Source organism: Siphateles boraxobius, unplaced genomic scaffold (assembly GCF_051911475.1).
Source record: "Siphateles boraxobius isolate OS27281-9 unplaced genomic scaffold, OSU_SipBor_1 18, whole genome shotgun sequence".
In the NCBI taxonomy this organism is placed as follows: Eukaryota; Metazoa; Chordata; class Actinopteri; order Cypriniformes; family Leuciscidae; genus Siphateles; species Siphateles boraxobius.
The window spans coordinates 7524770-7549623 of NW_027508788.1; the positions used below are offsets into that span (position 1 = coordinate 7524770).

At 41.7% G+C, this 24854-nt stretch overlaps 1 protein-coding gene across 9 annotated transcripts in view; it reads left to right on the forward strand.

Moving 5' to 3' along the window:
• The window catches only part of cadm1a (cell adhesion molecule 1a), a 304169-nt gene that overhangs the window by 196898 nt on the left and 82417 nt on the right, over window positions 1-24854 (forward strand). For 5 of the 9 annotated variants that reach the window (XM_077233180.1, XM_077233183.1, XM_077233185.1 and 2 more), the window contains exon 2: window positions 15393-15410. The exons of the other annotated variants lie outside the window; for them this stretch is intronic. In XM_077233180.1, coding sequence (XP_077089295.1) covers window positions 15393-15410 — 18 coding nt within the window. The remainder of the gene's footprint in view (window positions 1-15392; window positions 15411-24854) is intronic. 9 annotated transcript variants of the gene reach the window in all.

The following is a 24854-nucleotide window of genomic DNA, read 5'->3' on the forward strand; positions in this document are numbered from 1 at the left end:
TGTTTTGTTATCCTTTTTTTTAAACTTGATTTTTATATTTTCTGTAAAACACTCGCTGCCAAGATTGTGGATGGTTCCAGGGTGTTGCTTGCTATGTGTTTTTGTTTTGTTTTTTGCATGGTTAGCAGAATGAATAAAACAGCATAGTGTTATATTTACGTTTAAAGGGGAACTCTAGCAATTTCTTTGCTGATTTTCACTTTTGTTGTCGCATGTTTTGTCAACGAGCTCCCCCTACAGCTGTGAGGCGTATATTTCACAACAATGTCGGAAAGAAAGCCTCACTTGCGGCCCCTCCTCCCCCTTTCTACCGCTGCTCTAGTATCTGCCAACTTAGTAGTAGCTCAGTAGTAGCTGCCAACTTTATCGTGTGGAGTATGTCTACCGAGGTTGGTAATACATCATACACACTGAGGGCGGCGTGTGTGTTTGTCGAATTGCCGTAAAGCAGTTTGTGTTTCTCGCTCGTTCTCACTTCTCACGAGACTTCCTATTACCAACTTACCAACTTACCGGGACATTAGTCCCCATGTTGCAAGGTTGGTTTTCCGCCTGGCAACGTTGAGGGGAGTGGGGAAAGTCACCATTTTCACCAGAACAGGTTATTAAACCATCCAAATGATTTCTAAACGGTTTTATTAAGTTGAAATAGTTGCCAAGTTCCCCTTTAAGGGTTTGTTTAAATAGCTATATGCAGAGCAGAAAGAGTAGTGATTGTCTTTGCTAGCAGCACTAACAAGAAAATAAATGTGCAATACTTGATTTACTCCTTCAGAAATTGATTGGTTCAAGAAAAGTAGGCATTACATACCCGAATGGAGTTTGCAGTTGATTGTGGAGGACTTCTTTCCTCCCTAAACACTTCTGGCAAGCACTTCTGGAGAGACTCTTCAATCGGGACATGAAGGCTGAAGGTCAAGTCCCCCCTTAAATATCTTAATGCTAATGCTTTATTCTCAAATCTATAATTGTTATAGCCCAAGCACCAATGGTGCGAGGACCCTCTTGGACTTGCTCCGTATAATGGCTATAGTTGTAATAGTTGTAACTTATGTTATAATAACAGCATTAAATGGCATTAAATGACTGTAAGATTGATATAATCATAATATATAATATAATGAATGAAAAAACAATGAACAATACTTACAGATTTTATTAATCTAGGTATTTGTGAATTTATACATATACTTTTTTTAAATCTTTCAATTAGTATAAATTACCATGTTTTGATGAACATGAATTATATACACTGCTGTTCAAAAGTTTGCCGTCAAGACAGGGATGCATTAAATTGATTAACAGTAAAGACATGTAAAATATTGCAAAAGATTTTTAAATACATGCTTTTCTTTAAAATGTTCTATTCATCAAAGAATCATAAAAAAAATATTTCCACAAAAATATTACGGAGCACAACATTGATAATAATAAGAAATTATTATTGAGCAGCATATATATATATATATATATATATATATATATATATATATATATATATATATATGCTGCTCAAGAATGAATTATAATGAATATATATGCGCAGCACAACACTGTTACACTGAAGACTGGAGAAATTATTCTGAAAATTCAGCTTTGCGACCAATTATATTATATAGAAAAAGAAGGAGCCAGTTATTTTAAAATGTAATAATAATTCACAATAATAGTATTTTTACTGTATTTGTGAATAAATAAATGCGTTCTTGGTGAGAATAAGAGATTTATTTTAAGTCCCCCTGTGGTGAAAATCAAGCTTTTAATGCTGGGTCTATGTGGTGTTTTCAATATCTTTTAAGACAAACCATGTGCAAAATCAGTAAACACCATTGCTAAGTATTTGTCTTTAAAACTGCAATGAACCAAAGACTCAAAAATGCGGTTTGAAGTCAATGTGTGATCATGAACGAGTGGATCTCTAAAGCTGGTGTGAGTGAGTGGTGGTGTGGCTAATTTGCATATTCATAAAACCGCAAATTCTAAATGAGGCAAGGGTGTAGAGTTAAAATCATTAAAAAACTTACCAACCCCAAACATGTGAACAGTAGTATAGGCCTATATAGTATATTTATAAACCAACATAGATTAGTAAATGATGTAAGAATGTGTATGATGCCTAATGCATTAATTATGCTTAAGGAAATCTAAATTGACATTTATTTATACTGGAAATATTCTTAAATGTTGCACACGGCCATACATATGTAGTAAGAAAGAAAATAGAGACATTTTAGTTTGACTTTATAGAGATTTACTCTCTAAATTTAGTCACAGTCTTTTAGAGTTTTTTTGTAGCAGATATATCTGTTAGCAGTGCACTGTGGTTTAGACTGGAGTAGTGTTTGTAGAGAATGGTATTTGGTGCATAAAAATAATGGCTAAAGATTAGCAATTCTGGTTGATTATAAGCTCTCCCTCCCCTTCCCTACCGTGCTCTGTGGAATAGGTAGCAGGTGGTTGTGACAGGTGTGATGGAGGCTTCACTGAAAGACATTGAAATAGCAAACAAATTGGAGGAAGCATTTTGTGGGGTTTCCGGTGATTGGTGTCAGGGTTGATGGATGTTACCACCCTGGGATGCAATCCCAAGACCGTGTTTCCAAGGAACCCAGGTGCGGCATGGGGGAGGGCGCAGGTGAGAGCAAGTGGAGAGAGACTAGAAAAGAAAGAAAGAAACCTTTGTGGAATATTTATGACTGAGAGACAAAGCTGTTCTATGCTTTGTTGTAGCAGTGTTGGTTTGAGTTAAGCGTATTTTAAACACAAGACTTTTAAAGGCAGCAAATGAGTTTTATCCACACCAGCATGACCTTTATTGGGACAAATGGCCCGTGGTGCAATTGGGTGTGTGTCAGCAGCAGATAAAAAGAGATGGCATTAGAAAAGATGATCTCTGGTCACCTCACTGATTTGTGGCGAGAGGATGATGAAGCTGTTTTTCACCCTCTCGCTCCATATTGAGACGGGAAGGCAAGAGATGAAGTGAGAGAGAGGAAGAAATAAGGAGGAATGACACTTCAGACGCGGGTTATGTAAGCAATCCACAGCGTTGTCAAACACTGACACCTTATCAGTCACTTAGCGTTTACGTTTGCAACCTGCCAGATCTCCTCTAAGTCTCCCCCATAGACTCCAGGAAGGGAACACTGGGGAAAAAAATCCATACGGCTCGCGGCACAGTATATGGAAATCCTACTAAAAAGGCCTCTAACTGATGCTGGCACTTTCTTTGCCAACAATCCCAAGACAAAAGACGCTATTGAATCGCTCAGTTTTTATCACCCGCTCTAATCTTAATACCTTTTGTAAGTTAAGCTTTAACTGGAAAAGCTGTTTGTTTGGTATTGACTTTCCCACATAATCCAATTCCAAATGATACCGGGTCTTTTTCTGATTGAGACATCACTGAGCTTGTTTTTCCATCTTTTATTCCTCCAACCAGTTTCCATTTCCTCTGCAACCTACCCACTCAGAGTTGGTGTGTGTTTTCCAATGGAGCCCGATGTAAATATGACGGCCCATGGAAATGGAATAGAGTGGCAAATTGAATTACGTGACGGCATAATGTGCCAATATGGCAGGTGCACGCAGCCGTGTCTGTGCGGACACCATTGATTAGTGGCACCTGTGTCTGCAGATTCTGTCTCCTGGACAAGAATGCAGTCGGCCTGTGACATTTTTTGTGAATATAAACCTTATGCCTTTCAAAATGGATAACAGACCAACACTCGTGTTATTGCCTTTGACAGCATGGCTGAGCCATCTTGGTCTGCAGAGGCATGTGTGCAAACCGTCCACTCTTAATATTGCTTTACATGGCAATGGAACCTGTCAACACTCACGCCTGCCAGAATTTTACATCTAAACGGCGAGGTCTTGTTGCACCATTGCACCAGCAAGTGATGCAAAACAAAATAGTTTGTTTGACCCATATAGACAAGGTTGGCAAAGGCATATGGCACTCATTTTACATGACACAAATGGAAACACTTTACAATAATGTTTACAATAAGTACATAGCTAACATGAAATAATAATTTTTATAATTACTGTTGTTGTTAGTTTTATTATTATTTGTATTTAACAATAGGTAAGACAACGCGAATAATACTTGTTATACTATAGTGTGTGCGTGCGTGCGTGCGTGCGTGCGTGCGTGTGTGCGTGTGTGTGCGTGCGTGTGTGTATGTGTTTATTGTCCATTTGACATTTGTAAAAGAAAGTTGGCCTTAAGCACGAATAAGCAGTAGGCCTACATTTTTATAAATTATTGTGGGACAAGAAATGTATTGCTTTCTGTAGTTATTTTTTTGTAAACAAACTTTAAAAATGTTTTTTGTTATCTATGTATTGGTTATCTCCTTTAGAATATAAATGATATTTGGTTATCAGTATCAAACAAAATTCCCATATCTTTGTATCCCTACAAATAAACATGAAATTAATTAAATAGAGATTCAGCCCAAAGCCACCATAGATATCTTCCAGCCTTAGATTTGACTGGCATGCAATTCTTTTCTCAAAGGGCTCTATTTCTCGCTTTCATCTAACACAATTTTTAACCCTGTTGCCTTGGTATCCTCGCAGAAACCTGAGAACATAAGAGTTCAATTTTCAGAGGCTATCCTCAGGCTGGGAGTACAATATTGTTGAAGAATCCTGCCTGTATAATAGCAATGAAGCAGCACTTCAGATGAAACCAGCAAGCATGCACAATCAGCCCTCTGCGCGGAATGATAGTAGTGGGACTATTTGTTCACATGACTGGTTGAGTCTTGAGAGCGATATATTTGTTCTTCATTCAAAGTCACATTTCCATCTAAATAACAAAGCCATCACATGATTCCTGCTCGATTCCATCGGAAAGCTTCAGCTTCAATGTAACCTTTTCTCTTTAATCAGTTCTTTTGTAGCTAAATGTCAGTAGATTAATTGAAAACTTGGGGCGGTTTAAAACAACAGCTGACAATTAATTTCCGTTGTTTCGGGCACCCACTCTAAATGCGTTTGACAGCACTACTGCGTCAGCAGTTCATTGCACGATATGGAAAGTTTGGGACAAGTGTCCAGAATGTCTGTTATTCTACCCCTTCAAAATTGGGCTTTAGCACCTTAGCTTGCAGAAATCCTTTTAGGTAAATGTGTTTTAGCCTCGAGTACAGCGGGAGGAGATGAAGAGCATCTGAGAGGATGATAAATGATGGCTTCTGAAGGAGCAGCTGCCCCTTTTTCCAGCCAGCATACACAACCTACCTCCCTCTCAGCCTTCTGAATAAAGAAAAATAGGAAAAACATAGCTCAAAGCCTCAAGTAGGGATTTTGTGTCATCCCATCAGACAGTTTTAGCATTAGAAAAGTAACTGATGCATGCTGGAGTTTATTCAGAGGACATTTTTGTCGTTTCTCCACAGGTATCAAGGTGGAGGGAACATTCCGTGACAGGTACCATGATACCATAACAGTGGTGTTTTTGAGGTAGTGCCGAAGGCTAGAAAAGATCTCCGTTCAGAGCATCCTCTGTTTTTATGGAAATAGCTTGCATTGTTTGTTAATTATTTATGGGACTCTGTAAAAACAATGCATTGTCAGCCTTTGGTGTCGTTGTGTTCTTCTGTGTTTCATGCGTGTTCCCTGCAGAGCTCTGAACTACTTGAATAAGTGCTATGGGAACCTAAGGTGGTTTTAGAGGCAGGGCACACTGCAGTCCCATCTGCATCACTGGCTCCTGGGGTAAAATGGATCTCTGCATAACCTTCATAATGATCCTTTTTTGTTTTTCAATTAAACCGATGAACATATACTTGCATTGTTTACAAATCAGTGAAGCAAGTCAACTCATTCACGGCTCATTCATCCCTATCTTAAGACATTTTTTGTAGATGGAATATGTACAAGTGCTTCATCACTTTCAACACTATATTTTTCTACAGGGGATTTTGGGACTTGAGATAAGCAGAAAAGCAATATGGGAATGTATAAAAAAGACCTTGCTGCGAAAAATGAGTGTTCCCAGCCTTTGTCGTGGCACAGAGGGAAAAACCCTCCTTGTGTGCTTTGGAGCTGCGAAAATTAGGGATGCACCGATACCACTTTTTCCAGAACGAGTCCGATACCGATACTTTAGTTTTTGGTATTTGTCGATACCCAGTACTGATACCTGCATTTTCACTGCATTTGTAATTTCTAAATGTATTGGGTAGAGAAACCAAAGGAATATGAGTAATATTAGTTGGCTTAATTTGTTCAGCAAATATATATTTCCTTCAGTTATTTTCATGCTTAAGCCTGCTAAAATGTATTGTATGAGTATGTTACTTTCACTGTTCATTCAATAGCAATTCAATAGCACACTGCATATTTAGAGCTGCTCCAGCAGGGCTCAGTGCAGAGGATTGTCACTGGTACACATTTTTAGATACCAGTGAAATATCATAATTCTCTATTACAAATTTAATACTACTACAAAAACTACTAACTTAATTAATGTGAATTTAAAACATTATTGAAGACAAGCAAGCAGTCAGTAATAAAATAATCAAATTATAAATAGCACAGATAAATATAATAGAAAAAAGTAATCAAATGGGAAATATCAACACATATATATTAAATATAGATGTATGTTTATAAAGTAAAAGGTATTTAGTCAAGGGCAGTGAGTGATTTCTTTTCAGGTTTATTAGACTGCTGTCTCTTTAAGACCGAATGTCTACATTCACGTGAGATATAACCAACTAGGTTTACTAGGATACTTGCCAAGATGGCTATTTTTATTTTATTTATTTTTGTCCGTACAAGCACAAGATATGAAGGAGAATTCAATCAGTATTTGCGCGCCGTCTGAGACGCAGGTTTTCTGGGCGCGTGCTTCGGATGTTTGCGTTAATGAAACTTCTTGACCTGCAAATGTCCTGCAAATAATAGGGAACCACTTGTTATACACAGGTTGCAGTTCATGTTTTACTTACATATATACGATTTAGTTTTAATCCAAATGACACGTGTGCTGTGTGAAAGGTCAGCAATCAAGAGCATGCAATCGAAGTGCTTGCGCTCTCTCTCTCTCTCTCTCTCTCTCTCTCTATCTCTCTCTCTCTCTCTCTCTCTCATCAATGTTAATAATACATGCCTTTGCCATTGACATCGACATGCGGCAAACTTTCCACTGATGTCTGAGAAAAAGGGATGCGCTTGAGCAGCTCACGTGTCTGTGCCGCTGCGCGCTCAATCCTCACGTTTTCTCTTATAGACAGCTTTATTTTTTATCCCCTTTATATTATCTGTTGTCATTTTCTTTGCCTGGACACAAACACTGTACACATGCTGCGTGGTATCGGTTGCTGGAATCGGAACATTTTTATGTGTACGAGTATGAGAGTGCAGTATCGGGCCGATAGGTGCATCCCTAGCTAGAATGTCTCTCTTGCCTTGTCGGAGACACTGCAAACTTCCTTTCCATCGTTCATCATGCTTCTGTTTATCCCACTGTACAGGAATGCACATATTCTGCCTGACTGCATCGCTTGTTCTTGCTCATGCAATCTCTGCAGATTTAATTACACGCTTTTCTAGACTCGTATAAAAAGTGGGAGAGCGGTAGGAAAGCCAGTGATTGAGAAAGAGAAACGGGGAAGAGTGGGCCGAGCAGATCCCTGGGGTCATGTATTTATGTCAGAGTAACGGAACCCTACTGTATAATGATTTACGATGACCTCGCAAATGAGCGGATTATGCTGGGGTTGTCGGGAGCAACAATAATGGGCCCGAGGCTCTGTAGGGTTCTCCATATAGTCAAACGCCTGATCGCACAGAAGGGCCCTGGGAGTGGAATCCACCTGCTCTTTCAAACTAGGGCACCAACTCATGCGCATTATTTCATCTTCACCACCACAGCTTGCTGAAAGTACTGATTGTGTACTCTCATACGAACATACAATACTACTATTATATAAGTGTTTCTTCAACAATGGGCACTTGTTTTAGCTTATAACTACTCAATTTATAATCTCACTAGTTTATTTCTATATGTAATGGTGACTGGTTACTGTATGATGATTTAAATTATAGTAAAAAATTTACTTACTCGCATGTTGCCCCGTGACTTTTTTTATACATTTTGACAATGCCTGGTTGTGAGAATGTGATATGGCTTAGTGTGGCCATCAAACTGCTACAGTTGTGATGTCATTTTATATATATATATATATATATATATATATATATATATATATATATATATATATATATATATATAGTTTGACACGCTGCATGGTTCAGAGTGAAGCACAGCACTGTGTTCATTTTCAGTTTCAATTCACAGTAGATGCTTTGCTTTGTGTCTATAAAGAACAATAATATCTATACATAAAAAGCATTTGAACAAATAATAAATTAAGACATGTTAAATAGTTTCTAAGACCATTTTAATGGTGATCTTCATGTTAAATAATCTGTCTTAGTTGAAGTTGAAGTGACCTGTGAAAGTGATTTCAAAGAGGGAGGGCATGTCATATCTGTCAATGTTACAGAATTCATGCGTCAGGTTAGTGTACCCAGCCCAGAAGCAAATATGTGGCTAATGGCAGGCTACCAGCACTTTATTTCTTTTGTGTAGTCTGATCCAGGGGATTAAAACATCTGCCTTCTCCTGCTCACTATAATGGCATTAGGGAATGGATATGCTTTAGTATTCTGTTGAAGAATATCTGATATGAGGACTCGGCTGATTTAATTAAGTAAAAAACTAGACCTGAAAGCGAGGGGGAGAAGCCAAGCAAGACAAACACAGAATGGGGAACTGAATTCAGTGTGTAGTCTCTCAGCAACCAAGCGTAGTCATTTCAGCGTCAGAGTATCGTGAGAATGTTTTTACGGCATTAATCTCTATACCAGCCATTCATCCTTTCACCAACAGTGCTCATCTTTTGATCTCCAGACTTTAATACCATTCCTAACTGCTGCCACAACAAGCAACCAGACATTTTGTCAGTCTGGCATAACTGGCATAACACATGATTGTGTGGCATAACACAGTGCTTTTGCTTCCAGGTTAGACAAACATATTGTTGTTGTTATAAATGTATGTCATTTTTACTTTTAAAGGGATAGTGGAACAAAAAACATGACTGTTCATGTTTTGGGTGAGCTATACAGTATGTACTGTACAGTAAGTTCAGGCAGAATGATTCTCTTGCTCACGTTGGAGGAGTTGTACAGTCTAGTAGTGGAAAGTACTGCAGTTGGAGTTCGTGCCAAAAAAGGAGTCCATTTTTATAGTCTTGGAAACCTTTAAAAAGCCAATTTTTCTCACATCAAGAAAGCATGTTAGCAGCAAATTTCTGTCACACTGCGGCACCTTCAAAATGTGTCTTTTATTTCTGGCAAAAAGTGTTGGCTACAGAGACCAAAGAATTACCTTGTCCTTGTCTGTTTTGGAGAAGCCAATATTTAAAATGTTTGTATTTCATTTTAGTATTTGTTGTGATTATAACCTTTTCTTTCCAGAACGCAGACCTTTCCGTTCAAAAATGTTTTCCATGGCCTCTAGCAGCTCGCAACCATTCAGAGTGCAGTACTGATTTTGTGTGAAACGGTACTTTTTATAATTTAATTATTTATTTGTTTTTGTTTTGGCTGAAGGACCCTTTCTCTATTTATGTGACTGGCATTCCAATCAATTTTTTTATTATTTGCAAACAGCAGGAAGTAACAGTGCTCACTGATTTTTCTCTATTCTCATTAGCTAATTAGTTATGGAAAAGTCCATTCATCATTTGTATTTGTAGTAGAGTTTCTAATTTTGTGTACCCTTGATGGGCAACTGTTTAGACTTGTTTCCTATTAAATCTGGATGCCTGGTTAGGGACATACTTTATTTACTTCACATTTGCTCATTCCAGAGAGCATTTGATTGGATGAAAATTAGTAATGCATCATGAGTCGGCAATATTTTTCATCTGTTTTCCTGAAGGAGAAAGACAGTGAGTACACTAGCATATAGATGGCGTCAAAGCTTTTTGTTGTGATTTGATGTGGTCCTTCGTAAATGCAGTGACTTCTAAGTTATGAGGGGGTCACTTTACCTCAGGTGATCCCACAGAGATATGCCTTGAGATTGAAGAGCTGCTGGGTGTGCTATCAGATAGCAATTACTGCAGATCTGTGCCTCTCATTCAAAATTAATGGTAGCATTCCCTTTCTGGTCTCTAGGTCTCGTCTGTGACCACCCCAACTGTCCCTTTGCTGTATCAGTTCTCCGTCTCGCCCCCATCTGTCCCCAAACACCTGATGGCTTTCGTCTGAAGCTATTTTCACCCACTGACTGTAACATTCAGATCCGCTTTTGAACATCTAATAGAAATATTGTTGGTATTCAGGTCTTATCATTGTTCTCCTCCTGTTCTTTTTACCTTGCTGCAAGGATGAATTTTGCCAAAAGTATGACCAATGTAAATGTCACCTCTTTTCAAGGATTTCTAATCAGATTCCATTTGTACATTTTTTTCTTCTATAAAAAAGATAACATCACAATCCTTGTTCCCCTGTTGTATGTGGCATTGAGGTGTTCAATGGTCTGTTCGGCATGCTTTTCAGGAAGGCATGGATGTGAAGGTCAATCTGTGTGTTGCATGGATTGTGCCAGGCCACACAGCCCTGCCCTTTCCATCAATTCCCTTTTGAGATGAAAATATGACTCTGCTCTCATAACCTTTTAATTACATGAAGGCTCAGCAGGTCAGACTGAAAGTTACATGTCTGTGGGTATGTACTGTACATCTGCTCACAGTATTCCATCAGTGCACAGAATCCCTTAACATCCATGACCTGATGACATGTCCACTCCTGAAAGACATATCCTGATTTGACTTTTACCGTTCAAAAGTATTGGTTAGATAATATTTTTAAATGATTTTGAAAGAAAGGCTGCATTTGTTTGTGTAAAAATGCAGTAAAACGGTAAGATTGTGAAACGTTATTACAATTTAAAGTAACTGTTTTCTATTTTAATATATTTTAAAATGAAATTTACTGTATGTGTTATACGTAGCTAAACTGCCTTTACTCCAGTCTTCAATGTCACATGATGCTTCAGAAATCATTTGTTATTATCACAGTTCAAACATACTGTATGATAATTTAATGCATCCTCACTGAATAACAGTATTGATTTCTTTAAAAAAAAAATCTGACTGACCCCAAACTTTTTAACAGAAGTGTATATAATTCATGTTCATTTATAAAATATTGATCAAAGCTAAATCATTCATCTTGAAAGGTTAAAAATAAAGTATTTGTAGATATTCACATTAACCTAGATCAATATTATTTCATTTTTTTTGACAATAATTAGCTTATAGTCATTTAATCCTGTAAACTTTTGAACGGTATATACATATGTAGTATTAATTATTATTATTATTATTATTATTATTATTATTATTGCTATTACCATTATTAATTGTTGTTTTACATGAGGTATTTTTGAATTTTTTGGGTAACAATTGTTTAATTAATGCGCTGTGCTTTAAATGTCAATTTTGAAAATGTAGTTCTGCACATCTTTGAGTTATCGTGGCTGTGCTGACCAGCATGGAAATTCAGCAGGGTACTTTTTAAAGGATTTTTGAAAATATCAAACTGTTCATAGTAGGTTAGCTGGCACACATTTCTGGCTGCCCACATTGAATCGTCTCATGAATGTTCTGTGTAATGTCAGAAAGCAATGCTGGATTCCCCAAAGCAGAAGGGAATTAATCTGTGAAAACAGACCTGTGCTGGATCTTGAATTCAAAAAATATCAGGGCTATAATTAATTTTTTTTTTTTTTTTTTTTTGCTTAATGAGATTCACTTCTCTGAAGAAGTTATAAGTGTCCCCAAAGTTTAAGAAAACCTCAAAAGTCTCTTCAAAGTCAGAGGTGGATGGAGGGAGCCGCCAGATGTGACCTCTCTCTCTGGCTCCTCCAAGGTGGTTTTAGGACACCGGAGTGTCTATTCCCATCACTGAGGCTTATCAGAGTGGCAGCAGTGGTGTCTAATCACCACCCGGCAGACAGACAATAAATCCCTCCCTATTATGGCTGAGGTACACACGCTTCAATCCTCTCTGACTAAAGCACCCTGATAGGACAAAGACTTGATCCTTAGAAACGCTTGCACTTTGTCACTGACTTTGAAGTCTGTGAATCCAAGGGTTTTTGTCCAGTGACATTTTTAGCTGGAAAAAGCTTTTTTCATGTTCATATTTGCAGATAATTGTGCTTTAATGGGTCCACTTATCGTGTTTAGTTTAATACCTCATAGGCAGCAGATTTTCTAGTTTTTGATGAGGTAGATCATACTGTGGAAACCTGCGTGAAAGATGGCTGGCCTGGAGTGAGCTGCAGAATGTCTGTGTGTATACACATACACGTTGTGTTTTTATGTTTGATGATTTGTATACTGTACAAACTGTATATTCTATTCTGTCCCCTTACACTAACCCTACCCCTAAACCTACCCATCACAGAAAACCTTAAAAAAAAAATATATATATATATATATTTATATATATTTATATATATATATATATATATATATATATATATATATATATATATATATATATATATATATATATATATATATATATATATATATATATATATATATCAAAAAATATCATTTAGTATGATTTATGCACTATTTTCCTCATGGGGCCAAAAAATGTCCCCACAAGGACAATGATTTTGGATTTTGCTATCTTTGTAGGGACATTTTGTCCCCATAATGTAGGGTTTACCTGCCCCGAGAATGTAGTTGTTACCTTTAAATATGTGGTTTATTTATAAAGATAGAGCCTATTTAAAATGTGCTTCGTTTTCGGTGATTCACCGAAATTCACTGGGGCGTCAGTGGCCGTTCAGCACTCATGTACCCGCCAACAACTTTATCTTCGGCCGGTCCTTCGGGAATTTGCCACTGACTCTTATTTGTAAACATAAGGTATAATTAATTTTGAGTATATCAAATGGGCAATCTTTGCACTTATTATTCTATTACTTCTTCCAGATGAAATCAATTTGGCTAAGGGCAAACTTAAATTTCATAACTTATGTACATATTTAACTTAAATCCTGTACTATAACTAGAGCGCTGCTTTTGTACTTTTGTTTGCTTGTGTTTATTTCCTATTGTACAAACTTCTTATACTTTTATAATGGCTATTATCAATTATTTAAATATTATTGTTCAATACATATTTTATTTTATATAAATAACATGCCATTATTTTATTTTAATTAAATAACATGCCATATTTGGTAGTAAGAAAGGGTCCATTAGTGATTGTGATTTCGACTTCAGTGAAAGTTACATTATGCCATTGGATTGCAGCAAAGACTGTGTTTATGAGTTAGTCAGTATAGCAAAGACTTTTATATTGAAAGGGACTGAAAAAAGGTTGTTAACCAGGACATTATCTTTTACTTTAAAAAACACCGTATAAGATGCAACTGACAAATGAATTGACTTGCGCCGTCATGGGTAATCACCTTACCTGTTAAAGGGATACTAAGATGAAGATATCGCTTTCCTCAGTGGACATTCAAACTTAGTTTCTTATGTATATAAGATTGACCTGTAGAATATCAGATGCAGGTAATAGACTTGCTTAGTCGATCTCTCGCTCTCATAATACTCTTCTCTACATAATACAATAACTTCAATGAAGCAACTCAGCTTTCCTTTGTTACTAGTTCTAAAATTACATTGTTTAATTAGTATTGGAGGCTTGCGCTCCACTGTTAAACTGTCGACTTGAATTTGTGGCGGAACTACTTTTATAGAAAAATTGTATATATTATATTAAGATGTTTATATGAATCTCACCCTCTTTCTGTAGCCATAAATTCCCAGTTATGACTGCATATTTTTAAACATGCCTTGCTTTCGGGCTTTTTACAATGTGAAGTGCTCTCAGGTTGGTGTGCATGTGAAGTGAGAGACAAGGGTTCATTAATGCAGCTCATGTATGCTGACCCCAAAGTTAATGTCCCTATCATTTTGGAGTACGAAGCGTCTCTCAAGTGGGATAACTCATGTTTAATGCATTGCACTGGTCAGGGATTTTAACCTCACCTGAAGAGACGGGGAGAGAGTGTGACACGGACTGGGCGGTCCCTTAGCTCTCCGGTCAGGGGCCCAGCAAAGCCTAGGGCTGAAAAGTCAATGCAGAGTTATTCTGACAGCTGACATTTACTTAACATGGATAACCCTATTTGCCTGGCCTGTGTTCCAGGGGTCTGAGTACGAGGGTGGCCCCTGGTCCCCTATTGCTCTCAACCAAATCATGGAACAAATCATAAAGAAGGCATGTTGTATTCTCTCACGGCACCAAGTATCCACCAATCTACTCTGCTTAGACCCGGCTAGTTTCCAGCCATAGCCAGCCCAGGGTGGTCTATCTGCTTGATGAAGGAAGCCTGGTGGGCACAAGCTTGTTTTATAGGCCTATGCAAAGCTCTGTAAGGTTTATTTAGTACTTGCCTCAGGGCTCTTGTTGCAAGCGGCCGGGTTTGAAGAGTTTTGTTTGGTACTGAGAGATGATTTATGCTGTGGTCACCCATGGATATTTGCATGGATTTCTGTGTACTCTCTCTCTCTAATGTTGTTTAAATTCAATTGACATGCAGATGCTCTGAGCAAAGCTGAGGCACAAATATCCATCTTCAATGGCGTTGCGTTGAGTCCCAAAAGTGGAATGCTAATTAGCACATTAGCTAAGATGAAAATTTGGTGAAAATGCTAATAAGAAAATTGTTTTTCTAATCAGACTCTGACTCATTGCAGTTTCATAAAGCCATGTCAGCTTTAAGTGCTTTTTAAAACTGTTATGCGGGTACCAGAGGCGGTGCATTAGCTAAGCTTCTGATTTGCAGATAGACGAGCTCAAGACCAGGTGCTGTTGACATGTTACAATTAATGAAGTTTCACAGCACGCAACATCAAGAGGAAGCACTGAATGTGTTAAAGTAATGTTCCGCAAGGGACCTGACGATGAATTTCTCCTTTCATTGGTAGTTATTGTTATATTCATGAGGTTTGTACTGTTTTTAATGGCTGTTCAAGAAAATGCCATGAAGTGATTATTCAGTCAGATTGTACTATCGATGTGGGACCAAAAATTTGTTTCAGCCACTTTGTTATGATATTTGATAATGAAATAAATTATGATTTTTTTTTTCTCTCAATGTTTACAAACATTGAAACTGACCTTGTAAGATAATTGTTGATTTGGCATTTTTAAATGTTGCCTTTTTTCCCCCTTCTGGCTACATGACACTTTGGGGATATATTGGTGAATGGCGTCCTTCTAATTATTTTTTCTTTTTTTTCTCTCCCCCTTTCACACAGGAGCTGCTCAGTTCCCAGGTATGGCTTCCCTTTTACCTCTTGTTTGTGTGTTAGTTTCCATTCCCAAACCCATTTCCCAAATAGCTTGTCCTTTACAGCTAGCAGTGCTGGTCATAACCGAAACCATCTCGCCTTTCTTCAGCCTCTGACTCACTGACTTTTCTCTCCTCAACCTCCACCGGTGCAGGTGCTGTGTGTCTCCAGCACTCCATCTTTCTTGTCCCTTCTAACATCATCTGTTTCTCATCTTTCAGGACAGAAATTACACCTCATTCTCTCCGGTGTCTCATCCAGTTGAATTTCTCCATTTTCACAGAGCACATTTACTCCAGATATGCAATCATTTCCTCTTTCAAATGTGGGGAATATGTTTCGAAGGAGACCGGTAAAATAAGTCATTTGGTAAACCGTACTCAAACTCTTCACTCTATCAATGTCTTGCCAGCGCCTCTCAGGTCTTCCTCATTTTATTTCTTGCCATATTTTTGCTAAGGCTCATTGAAGACATGCAAGGGTTTAAGATACCAGAATGTTTTATGATAGATAGATAGATAGATAGATAGATAGATAGATAGATAGATAGATAGATAGATAGATAGATAGATAGATAGATAGATAGATAGATAGATAGATATAATGCACACCATAATTCATTTATGAGTGTCTCATGACTCACTTTTTAATTGCCTTAACAAAACTTCAAGAACACATTGTTGAATCACAATCACCTGGAGGCTTAATTACATTTAATAAATACAATTTAAAAAGATGTTTAAAATAGAAATTCATGATATGTTAGTGACCATATTGGTATCAGCTTATATTAGCCATTTTTTTAATTAAAACTGGATTGCATCTGCATGTTCAAATTTAACTGTACACTATGTATACATTTATTTGTGCCAGATCCCCCTTGGTAGGTTTGCAAGACACTGTTCTTTGTAACACTGATTTGAAGCGATGTCTATTATGAGAACTGCTATACAAATACATAATAATAATTAAAAAAATGATTACATTGTACCAGGCCAATACTGGAACTAGATAATATCAGGGTTCCCTTTCGTAGTCACTCCGAGTTACGTCGGATGACGACGAATGGGGGTTTCGCCTAGAAAGCCAATCATCTTCGTGTATTACAAAACGAGCCAATGGCGATGAAATGCCATGGGTCTGCGGAATTTGCATAGTGTATCTCCGCCCCACCGCGTGGGTATAAAAGGAGGACGCCAGCAACATGAATATATGTTTTTTTGGAGCCAAGAGCTTCACTCCACAAGCCAAATCCTGAGTTTTCTGTGACATCATCTTCTTCGAGACGAGCGAACTCTCCGGTGTTGGTGTGACGGCGGTACCCAGCGAGTTTCACATTGCCTGCGATCTGAGCAGTGATCTGCCAGTCTGTGTGCTTCTCCCTGGTCGCCTCAGCATCGCTGAGTTTTTCCTCTCTAAAAGAGCTGCACGTGGCACGTCTTTTTAAAGATGTCTCACCCGTGTTCTTCTGGGTGCGGTCGATTCCTGTCTTCCTTTGATGGGCACAATCGCTGCTTTGCCTGTCTGGGCTTAGAGCACGCTAAAGCAGCGCTTGTGGATAACTCATGTTTCTTCTGTGGGAACATGGCCATCGCAACACTAAGGTCGAGACTCAATGATCTCATTCGAGAGAGAGTCCCCTCATCCACACCCCGATCTACACCCTCCACGAGAGGTGGTACTTCGGCTGGTGGACAGGGTGACTTGAGGGTGACGGTGTGGAACAATCCGACGATGCGTCCTTGGACCACGCCCCCCTCTACAGTGTTGCAACCCGCGAGCTCTGCGGTGATTCTACCGGGTCCACTACTGATGCCCCACGTGTTTCATTCGGCGCTCCAGAGGAGGACTCGATGTCGATGGCGGCATCAAAATGCGGGCAGGAGTCATCGGGAAGTGACGATGCGGCTGCGTTGCCTCCTTTTGGAGTACCAGCGTTGCCCTTATCAGATCCCAAGATGACGGCCATGCTCTCCCGGGCCGCCGCGAGCATCGGGCTTGAGTGGAACCTCACAGCCACAGCCAACCCCAATACCATTCTTCCCGGAAGTGCATGAGGAACTGGCGAAGTCATGGAAGGCTCCCTTGACATCCCGTGTACGTTCGTCAGCTTTCTACGCCTTTCCCCCCCTCGATGGGGCGGTCGCCCATGGGTACACTGGGATTCCCCCGGTTGAATGCTCTGTTGCCATGCAACTGTGTCCTCAGAGCGCTTCATCTCGTGGTATTCCTAAGTACCCGTCCAAGGCCTGTAGATTTTCGTCGACCCTCGTGGCGAGATCTCACAGAGCTGCAGGACAGGCGGCCACTGCTCTGCATGGGATGAGCACCTTGCAGGTCTACCAGGCCCAGCTGCTCAGAGATATGCACCATGCGGGGACTGACCCTGGGCTCTTCGATGAGCTGCGTGCCGCCACTGACCTTGCTCTCCGAGCGACGAAAATGGCCTCACGCTCCCTGGGTCAGGTGATGGCCACCTCTGTGGTCCAGGAGCTGCACCTGTGGCTGAACCTGGCCGATATGCGGGACGCTGAGCGCACTCGTCTGCTCGACGCCCCCATATCCTAGGCCGGCCTCTTCGGCGGAGTGGTTGAGGACTTTGCCCAGCAGTTCTCAACCGCACAGAAGCAGTCTGAGGCGATCAAACATATTCTGCCCCGACGGCCTGCTGCTGCCTCGACCCAGCTGTCGGTACAGACGCCTCAGCCTGCTCGCCGCCGAGGGCGCCCTCCGGTGGCTCCCTCCCCTCCCGCACGGCTCCAGCAGCAGCCTTCACCCGGGCCGCGTCGCGGAGGAGGCCGCAGGAAGGCGCCACAGCCCTCTCCAGCCCCGCGCCCCGCTAAACGCCAGGCTAAGCGGCGCTCCTGAGACGGGCTGCTCAGTGATGGTGTCGGTTTTTCCCCAGGAGGTGGTTGCAGGCCCCCTCCTTCCCCCGGCGGAGGGCCGGGGGAGAATCTTTTGTTCTCCCGCTGCTCACCCACGGGTGGGCAATACCCTATCATGGTTAAAGAAAGAACCGATACACCTATCACTGAGCACACAGAGCCGGTTGACAGTGCGCGACACCCCCGGGCCTCGCCGCTCTCATCCCTCTCTGTCACAGAGTTCTCGGACCGCAGTGTGCGCCGCCCCCGGGCCTCGCCACTCCCGTCCCCCTCTGTTCCAGAGAGCGCGGATGACAGTGTGTGCCGTCCCCGGACCTCACCACTCTCGTCCCCCTCTATCGCCAGACCCCTGGCAGAGCAGACCCCCGTGGATAGCTGGTCCTTCCCTGGTCTCCTCTGTCAGGACGCGGAGCTTGACCGCGCCCCCGCCTCGGGTGGCTATGCCACCCTCGCCTGGGCCGGTCACTCCGCTTCGCTGCCCCTCCGGGGGGGCGCTTGTGGTTCGCATGACCCCGCTGGTTCAGTTTCTGGCAGCTTGGTTAGAGCTTCCCAGCCTGTCCCGCTGGGTCGCCCGAACTATCAGGCTCGGCTATGCGATTCAGTTCGCACGGTCTCCTCCCCGCTTCAGGGGAGTTCGCTTCACTATGGTCGGTGGCAATGCCCCTATCATGAGAGTGGAGGTTGCTACCCTGCTGGCGAAGGGTGCAATCGAGACTGTCCGTCCAGCCGAGATGAAGTCAGGGTTTTACAGCCCCTACTTCATTGTCCCCAAGAAGACCGGTGGGTTACTGCCGATCCTGGATCTGCGCGTCTTGAACTGCTCCCTTCACAGGCTGCCGTTCAAGATGCTCACGGCCAAACGCATTTTAGAATGCGTGAGGCCACAGGATTGGTTTGCAGCGATAGACCTGAAGGACGCTTACTTTCATGTCTCCATCTTACCTCGACACAGACCGTTTCTTCGGTTTGCTTTCGAGGGGCAGGCATACCAGTATGCGGTTCTCCCATTCGGGCTGGCTCTGTCTCCTCGCGTCTTTACGAAGGTCGTCGAGGCAGCCCTTGTTCCCCTGCGCGAACAAGGGGTTCGCATCCTGAATTATCTCGACGACTGGCTAATATTAGCTCACTCTCGAGATCAGGTTTGCGAACACAGAGACCTAGTGCTCCGGCACCTAGCCCGTCTGGGCCTTCGGGTCAACTGGGAGAAGAGCAAACTCTGCCCCGTGCAGAGGATCTCTTTTCTCGGGATGGAGATCTACTCGGTCGCTATGTCTGCGCAGCTTACGAGCGAGCGCGCACACTCACTGCTGACTTGTCTTCGACAGTTCGATGGCAATAGTGCGGTCCCACTGAAAATATGCGTTTCCCCCAGTGAGCCTTCTCGCACGGACCCTGTGCAAGATCAAGGAGGACAAGGAGCAGGTCATTCTGGTCACGCCGTACTGGCCCGCCCGGACCTGGTTCTCCGACTGATTCTCCTCGCAACAGCACCTCCTTGGCCAATTCCGCTGAGGAAGGATCTCCTTTCTCAGAGAAGGGGCACCCTCGACCCGATCTTTGGAGGCTCCACGTGTGGCTCCTGGACGGGACGAGGCAGGTTTGAGTACCCTGCCACCTGCGGTGGCGGCTACCATCACTTCCGCTAGAGCATCGTCCACGAGACATGTCTATGCGTCGAAGTGGAACCTCTTCGTCAACTGGTGCTCTTCTCGCCGAGAAGACCCCAGGAGATACCCGATCTATGTCGTGCTTTCCTTCCTGCAAGATGGGCTGGAGCGAGGGCTGTCTCCCTCTACCCTGAAGGTGTATGTGGCCACTATCGCCGCATATCACGAAGCAGTTGAAGGTAAGTCTCTGGGGAAGCACGACCTGATCGTCAGGTTCCTGAGAGGAGCGAGGAGACTGAATCCTCCTCGTCCTCCTCTCTTTCCCTCTTGGGACCTCTCTGTGGTGTTAAATGCCTTACAGAGGCCTCCCTTTGAGCCTCTGCCATCAGTTGAGCTTTAATTCCTGTCTATAAAGACAGCGCTCGTGGTTGCATTGGCCTCCATCAAGAGGGTAGGGGACCTGCACGCATTCTCCGTTGACGAAGCGTGCCTGGAATTCGGGCCCGGTCACTCTCACGTGATCCTTAGACCCCGGCCTGGATATGTGCCCAAGGTTCCCACCACTCCCTTTCGGGACCAGGTGGTTAACCTGCAAGCGCTGCCCCTGGAGGAGGCAGACCCAGCCTTGGCACTGCTCTGTCCAGTACGCGCTCTCCGTGCCTACGTAGACAGGACGCAGTCTTTCAGGACCTCAGACCAGCTCTTTGTCTGTTATGGTGGGAGACTGAAGGGAAAGGCTCTTTCAAAGCAGAGGTTGTCCCACTGGATAGTGGACGCCATTGCTTTGGCTTACCAAAAGCAAGGCCGACCGTGCCCCCTTGGTGTGACAGCCCACTCCACCCGGAGTGTGGCTTCCTCTTGGGCTCTAGCGCATGGCGCCTCGCTGGCAGACATCTGTAGAGCTGCAGGCTGGGCGACACCCAACACATTCACCAGATTTTATAATCTCTGAATGGAGCCTGTGTCCTCTCATGTACTCGCTTCAGTCAGCTAGTACTGGACCCGCTCAGGTGTCTTCGCTTGCTCGCCATTCCACTCCACGGACTGGATACATGCGATTATTCCTCAGGTGAGCCTTCCTCTCTGAAGCCCTGAGTTCCTCCAGCACTGTTGACGCTGGCGCCAGTGTCTATTGCCTGTGCGTCGGCTAGGTGCCTCCATGTGCATGGTTCCTCCCTGAGTAAACTCCCACATGTGTATTTCAACTGTAAGCCTCCTCGAGCATGTGTCTTTCCCTTGGCAAGCCACCTTGCCACTCCTGGAGTTGAAAGTATCACGACAGGGGGATCAGACTTTCGCAGGGCACTGGAAGACAGCTGTGAAGGTGGCGTGATTTCACGGGGACCCCCATTCGTCGTCATCCGACGTAACTCGGAGTGACTACGAAAGGGAACGTCTCGGTTACGTATGTAACCCTCGTTCCCTGAGTTAGGTCTCCCTGCCACTTCTGCTGTACCGCTGGGTAGACGCCTGAGTTCAGTCTCGGCTCCTCAGCGAAGACATATCTGCATGTTGCTGGCGTCCTCCTTTTATACCCACGCGGTGGGGCGGAGATACGCTATGCAAATTCCGCAGACCCATGGCATTTCATCGCCATTGGCTCTTTTTGTAATACACGAAGATGATTGGCTTTCTAGGCGAAACCCCCATTCGTCGTCATCCGACGTAACCTCTCCGTTCCCTACTCAGGGAGCGAGGGTCACATACGTAACCGAGACGTTTTTCTTCTTCTTCTATTTTTCCCCATTTTAATTATAATGCCTCTTTTCAGCATGAATCATTTGTAATTGGAACTGTAGTGTGAACACTGTTGATTTATAATATCAGCAATAGTATCCGTTATTTGGCGTAATAAAAAATAATTATTGATTTTATTATTGATGAATTATTGTTTCTATATTGTTGCTTTACTTATCTAAAGCCATTAAAGATACATTCACAGATGCCCTTATTTATCCCCTACTAAATTTTCCCTGCCCTAATGTACTCTCATCAGCACAGAGGAAGGATGATGCTTCTTTTTGAATGTCAGGCCACATTAGAACAGAAAACTAGACACCCGCCCTGCTCCGGCCTGAAGGGGGCGGGGTGATGATTCAGACAAGACAGTATTATGGCCAGCAACTTTAGCCCACACTCCTGAAGCCCTTTACAATTAATGCCCTTCTCCTACACAGTCTATCAGCCCAAACATGCTGAGGTGCAGGAGAAATACTTTCTCTCTCACACACACACATAAACCCTGCTCTTGGCAAAAGCACTGTATTTCTTTGCCTTGTGATTCAGTTATTAATCGAAGCCAAGTTATTTGTATGGGTATAAATTAGAAGTGAGCTGAAGAAGACACTCCCAAGGGGCCTTGGATGAATCCCAGTCCTTGTTAAGGACCCCAGTTCTTCATGGCCTTCTGCTTTGGTTTATGCCGCATTTTCTCTCTCTCTCTCTCTCTCTCTCTCTCTCTCTCTCTCTCTCTCTCTCTCTCTCTCTCTCTCTCTCTCTCGCCCTCTTTCTCTCTCTCGCCCACTTTCTCTCTCTCGCCCTCTTTCTCCTCCAGTTCTGCTTGTAAACAGAATGCTCTCTTGCCAAAGACATAGACTCGCCATTAATACTGTTAATTAATACGTAAATTAATACTGTAAATTAATACGCATTTTCTCTCTCTCTCTCTCTCTCTCTCTCTCTCTCTCTCTCTCTCTCTCTCTCTCTCTCTCTCTCTCTCTCTCTCTCTCTCTCTCTCTCTCTCTCTCGCCCTCTTTCTCTCTCTCGCCCACTTTCTCTCTCTCGCCCTCTTTCTCCTCCAGTTCTGCTTGTAAACAGAATGCTCTCTTGCCAAAGACATAGACTCGCCATTAATACTGTTAATTAATACGTAAATTAATACGCATTAATACTGTAAATTTTGTAATACTGTAAATTAATACTGTAAATTAATACGCATTTTCTCTCTCTCTCTCTCTCTCTCTCTCTCTCTCTCTCTCTCTCTCTCTCTCTCTCTCTCTCTCGCCCTCTTTCTCTCTCTCGCCCTCTTTCTCCTCCAGTTCTGCTTGTAAACAGAATGTTCTCTTGCCAAAGACATAGACTCGCCATTAATACTGAATAGAAGACCATGCTGATGACTCTTTCTGTTATTGTGTTAGCTGGCTCTTGCGGAATCACTATAAAGTGATCCAGATCCAGGCAACACTTACAAAAAACATACCCATAATGCAACTGTTAAAGCTCCAAGTATTCTTTTTTAATATAGATCATATAAATATATATATGTTTATTATTATTATTATACAAAATAGTATTGTATTTTAATATTGGTTAGTTATAAGCTAATTGTAAAACATTATTTAAAATGATTGTATCGGCCTGAAAAAATCAGCCATGATTTGCTACCTGCTAGGCAGTTTCAGGTGCTGCTTATAATTTATGGGGGAGACATTCTTATTTTTAGAGGATTTTATTGGACAACATCTATGCAGTGCAGGATGAGTCATCCATATTTTCAGTCCCTTTTCCTGGAAGAGACGACTCTACGTTTTATGTATTGTAAGGCTAATTTGGTTATTTTTATGAGTATGCTGTAAATAGACAACCTCAAAGCTAACCGGGATGAACCCAAAGCGTCAATTCTCCAATTGTGATTTCATTTGACTTCAATGTTAGCTGCTTGGGGAAAGCAAAGCTCTTCATCTTTCTCTTTGTCTCAGTGGTGCCTCCTCTGACCTCAAGGACGTGACTCTGCCACAAGGAGTCCTTGTTCTGCCTATTTGCCTGTGATGTCATCTTAGTGAATGTGTGTGAGGATTTTTTTTTTTTTTTTATCTGTGGCGATCGATAGAGGAAGATGTGAGAGGCAGAGGGCAGTTAATCTCCTGCCGCCTGCATGGGGATTCTTATCCTTGTGTGCACAGACGTTTCCTAGATTGGGACGCCCACTCTGAGACAATGCAAAATACACACCGAATTGCTTGCGCAATCTCGGCTCAAGGATGTCATATTTAGATGGATGGCCACGAGAGGCCGTGTGACTCCGGCACAGCTCACTGATTCCAGAGTGAGGGACAGGTGCTGGAGGTCCTGGCGGTGCACCATCTTGCTGAGAGGAAGAATGCTGGGAAGGGAAGAGAGAGAAAGGCAGGTCTCTGCTCTTCCGCTGTTTCTCTTACCTACTTTCTTTTGTTTTTGGTCCCTCTTTTTCTCTTTCTCTCTGGTTCATTGTTTAAAGCTGAATTTTCAGGATCATTACTCCAGTCTTCAGTGTCGCATCGTCCTTCAGAAATCATTATGATATGCTGATTTGGTGTTTACATTTTTTATTATTATTATTATTATTATTATTAATGTTGAAATCAGTTTTACTGCTTAATATTTTTGTGGAAACTATGGGAAAAAATCAGGTTTCTTTTTTCTTATGATGAGAAAACATTTATATAGAAAACATAACTAATTTTATAACATTAAAAATGTCTTTAATTTCACTTTTGATCAATTTAATGATCAATTGATAACCATGGATTTTGTTTTCTTTTTTAATATTTGAAGAGTTCAGATGCAAAAACCTCTAAGTGCCATCTGAAATTTTCTTCTAGAATGATGATTTTTATCAAGCTTGTATATTTAAGTTCAATAATTTCACTTAAATGGCAATGAAAATTACCTATTAATTGTCATTTAAGTGAAATTACTGAACTTAAATATACAAGCTTGATAAAAATCATCATTCTAGAAGGAAATTTCAGGTGGCACTTAGAGGCTTTTGCATCTGAACTCTTCATTTAGAATTAAACTATTTATTATACATGATATATTTTGTATGTAAATATATTTTTGTTATTCATAATAATATTTCGTTTTTTTATATTTATGATATTTAAGAAACCTTAAAATATGAAATTTAGTTATATGACTTTTGATGGTTGCATCAAATCAAGCTCTACATATAAAGA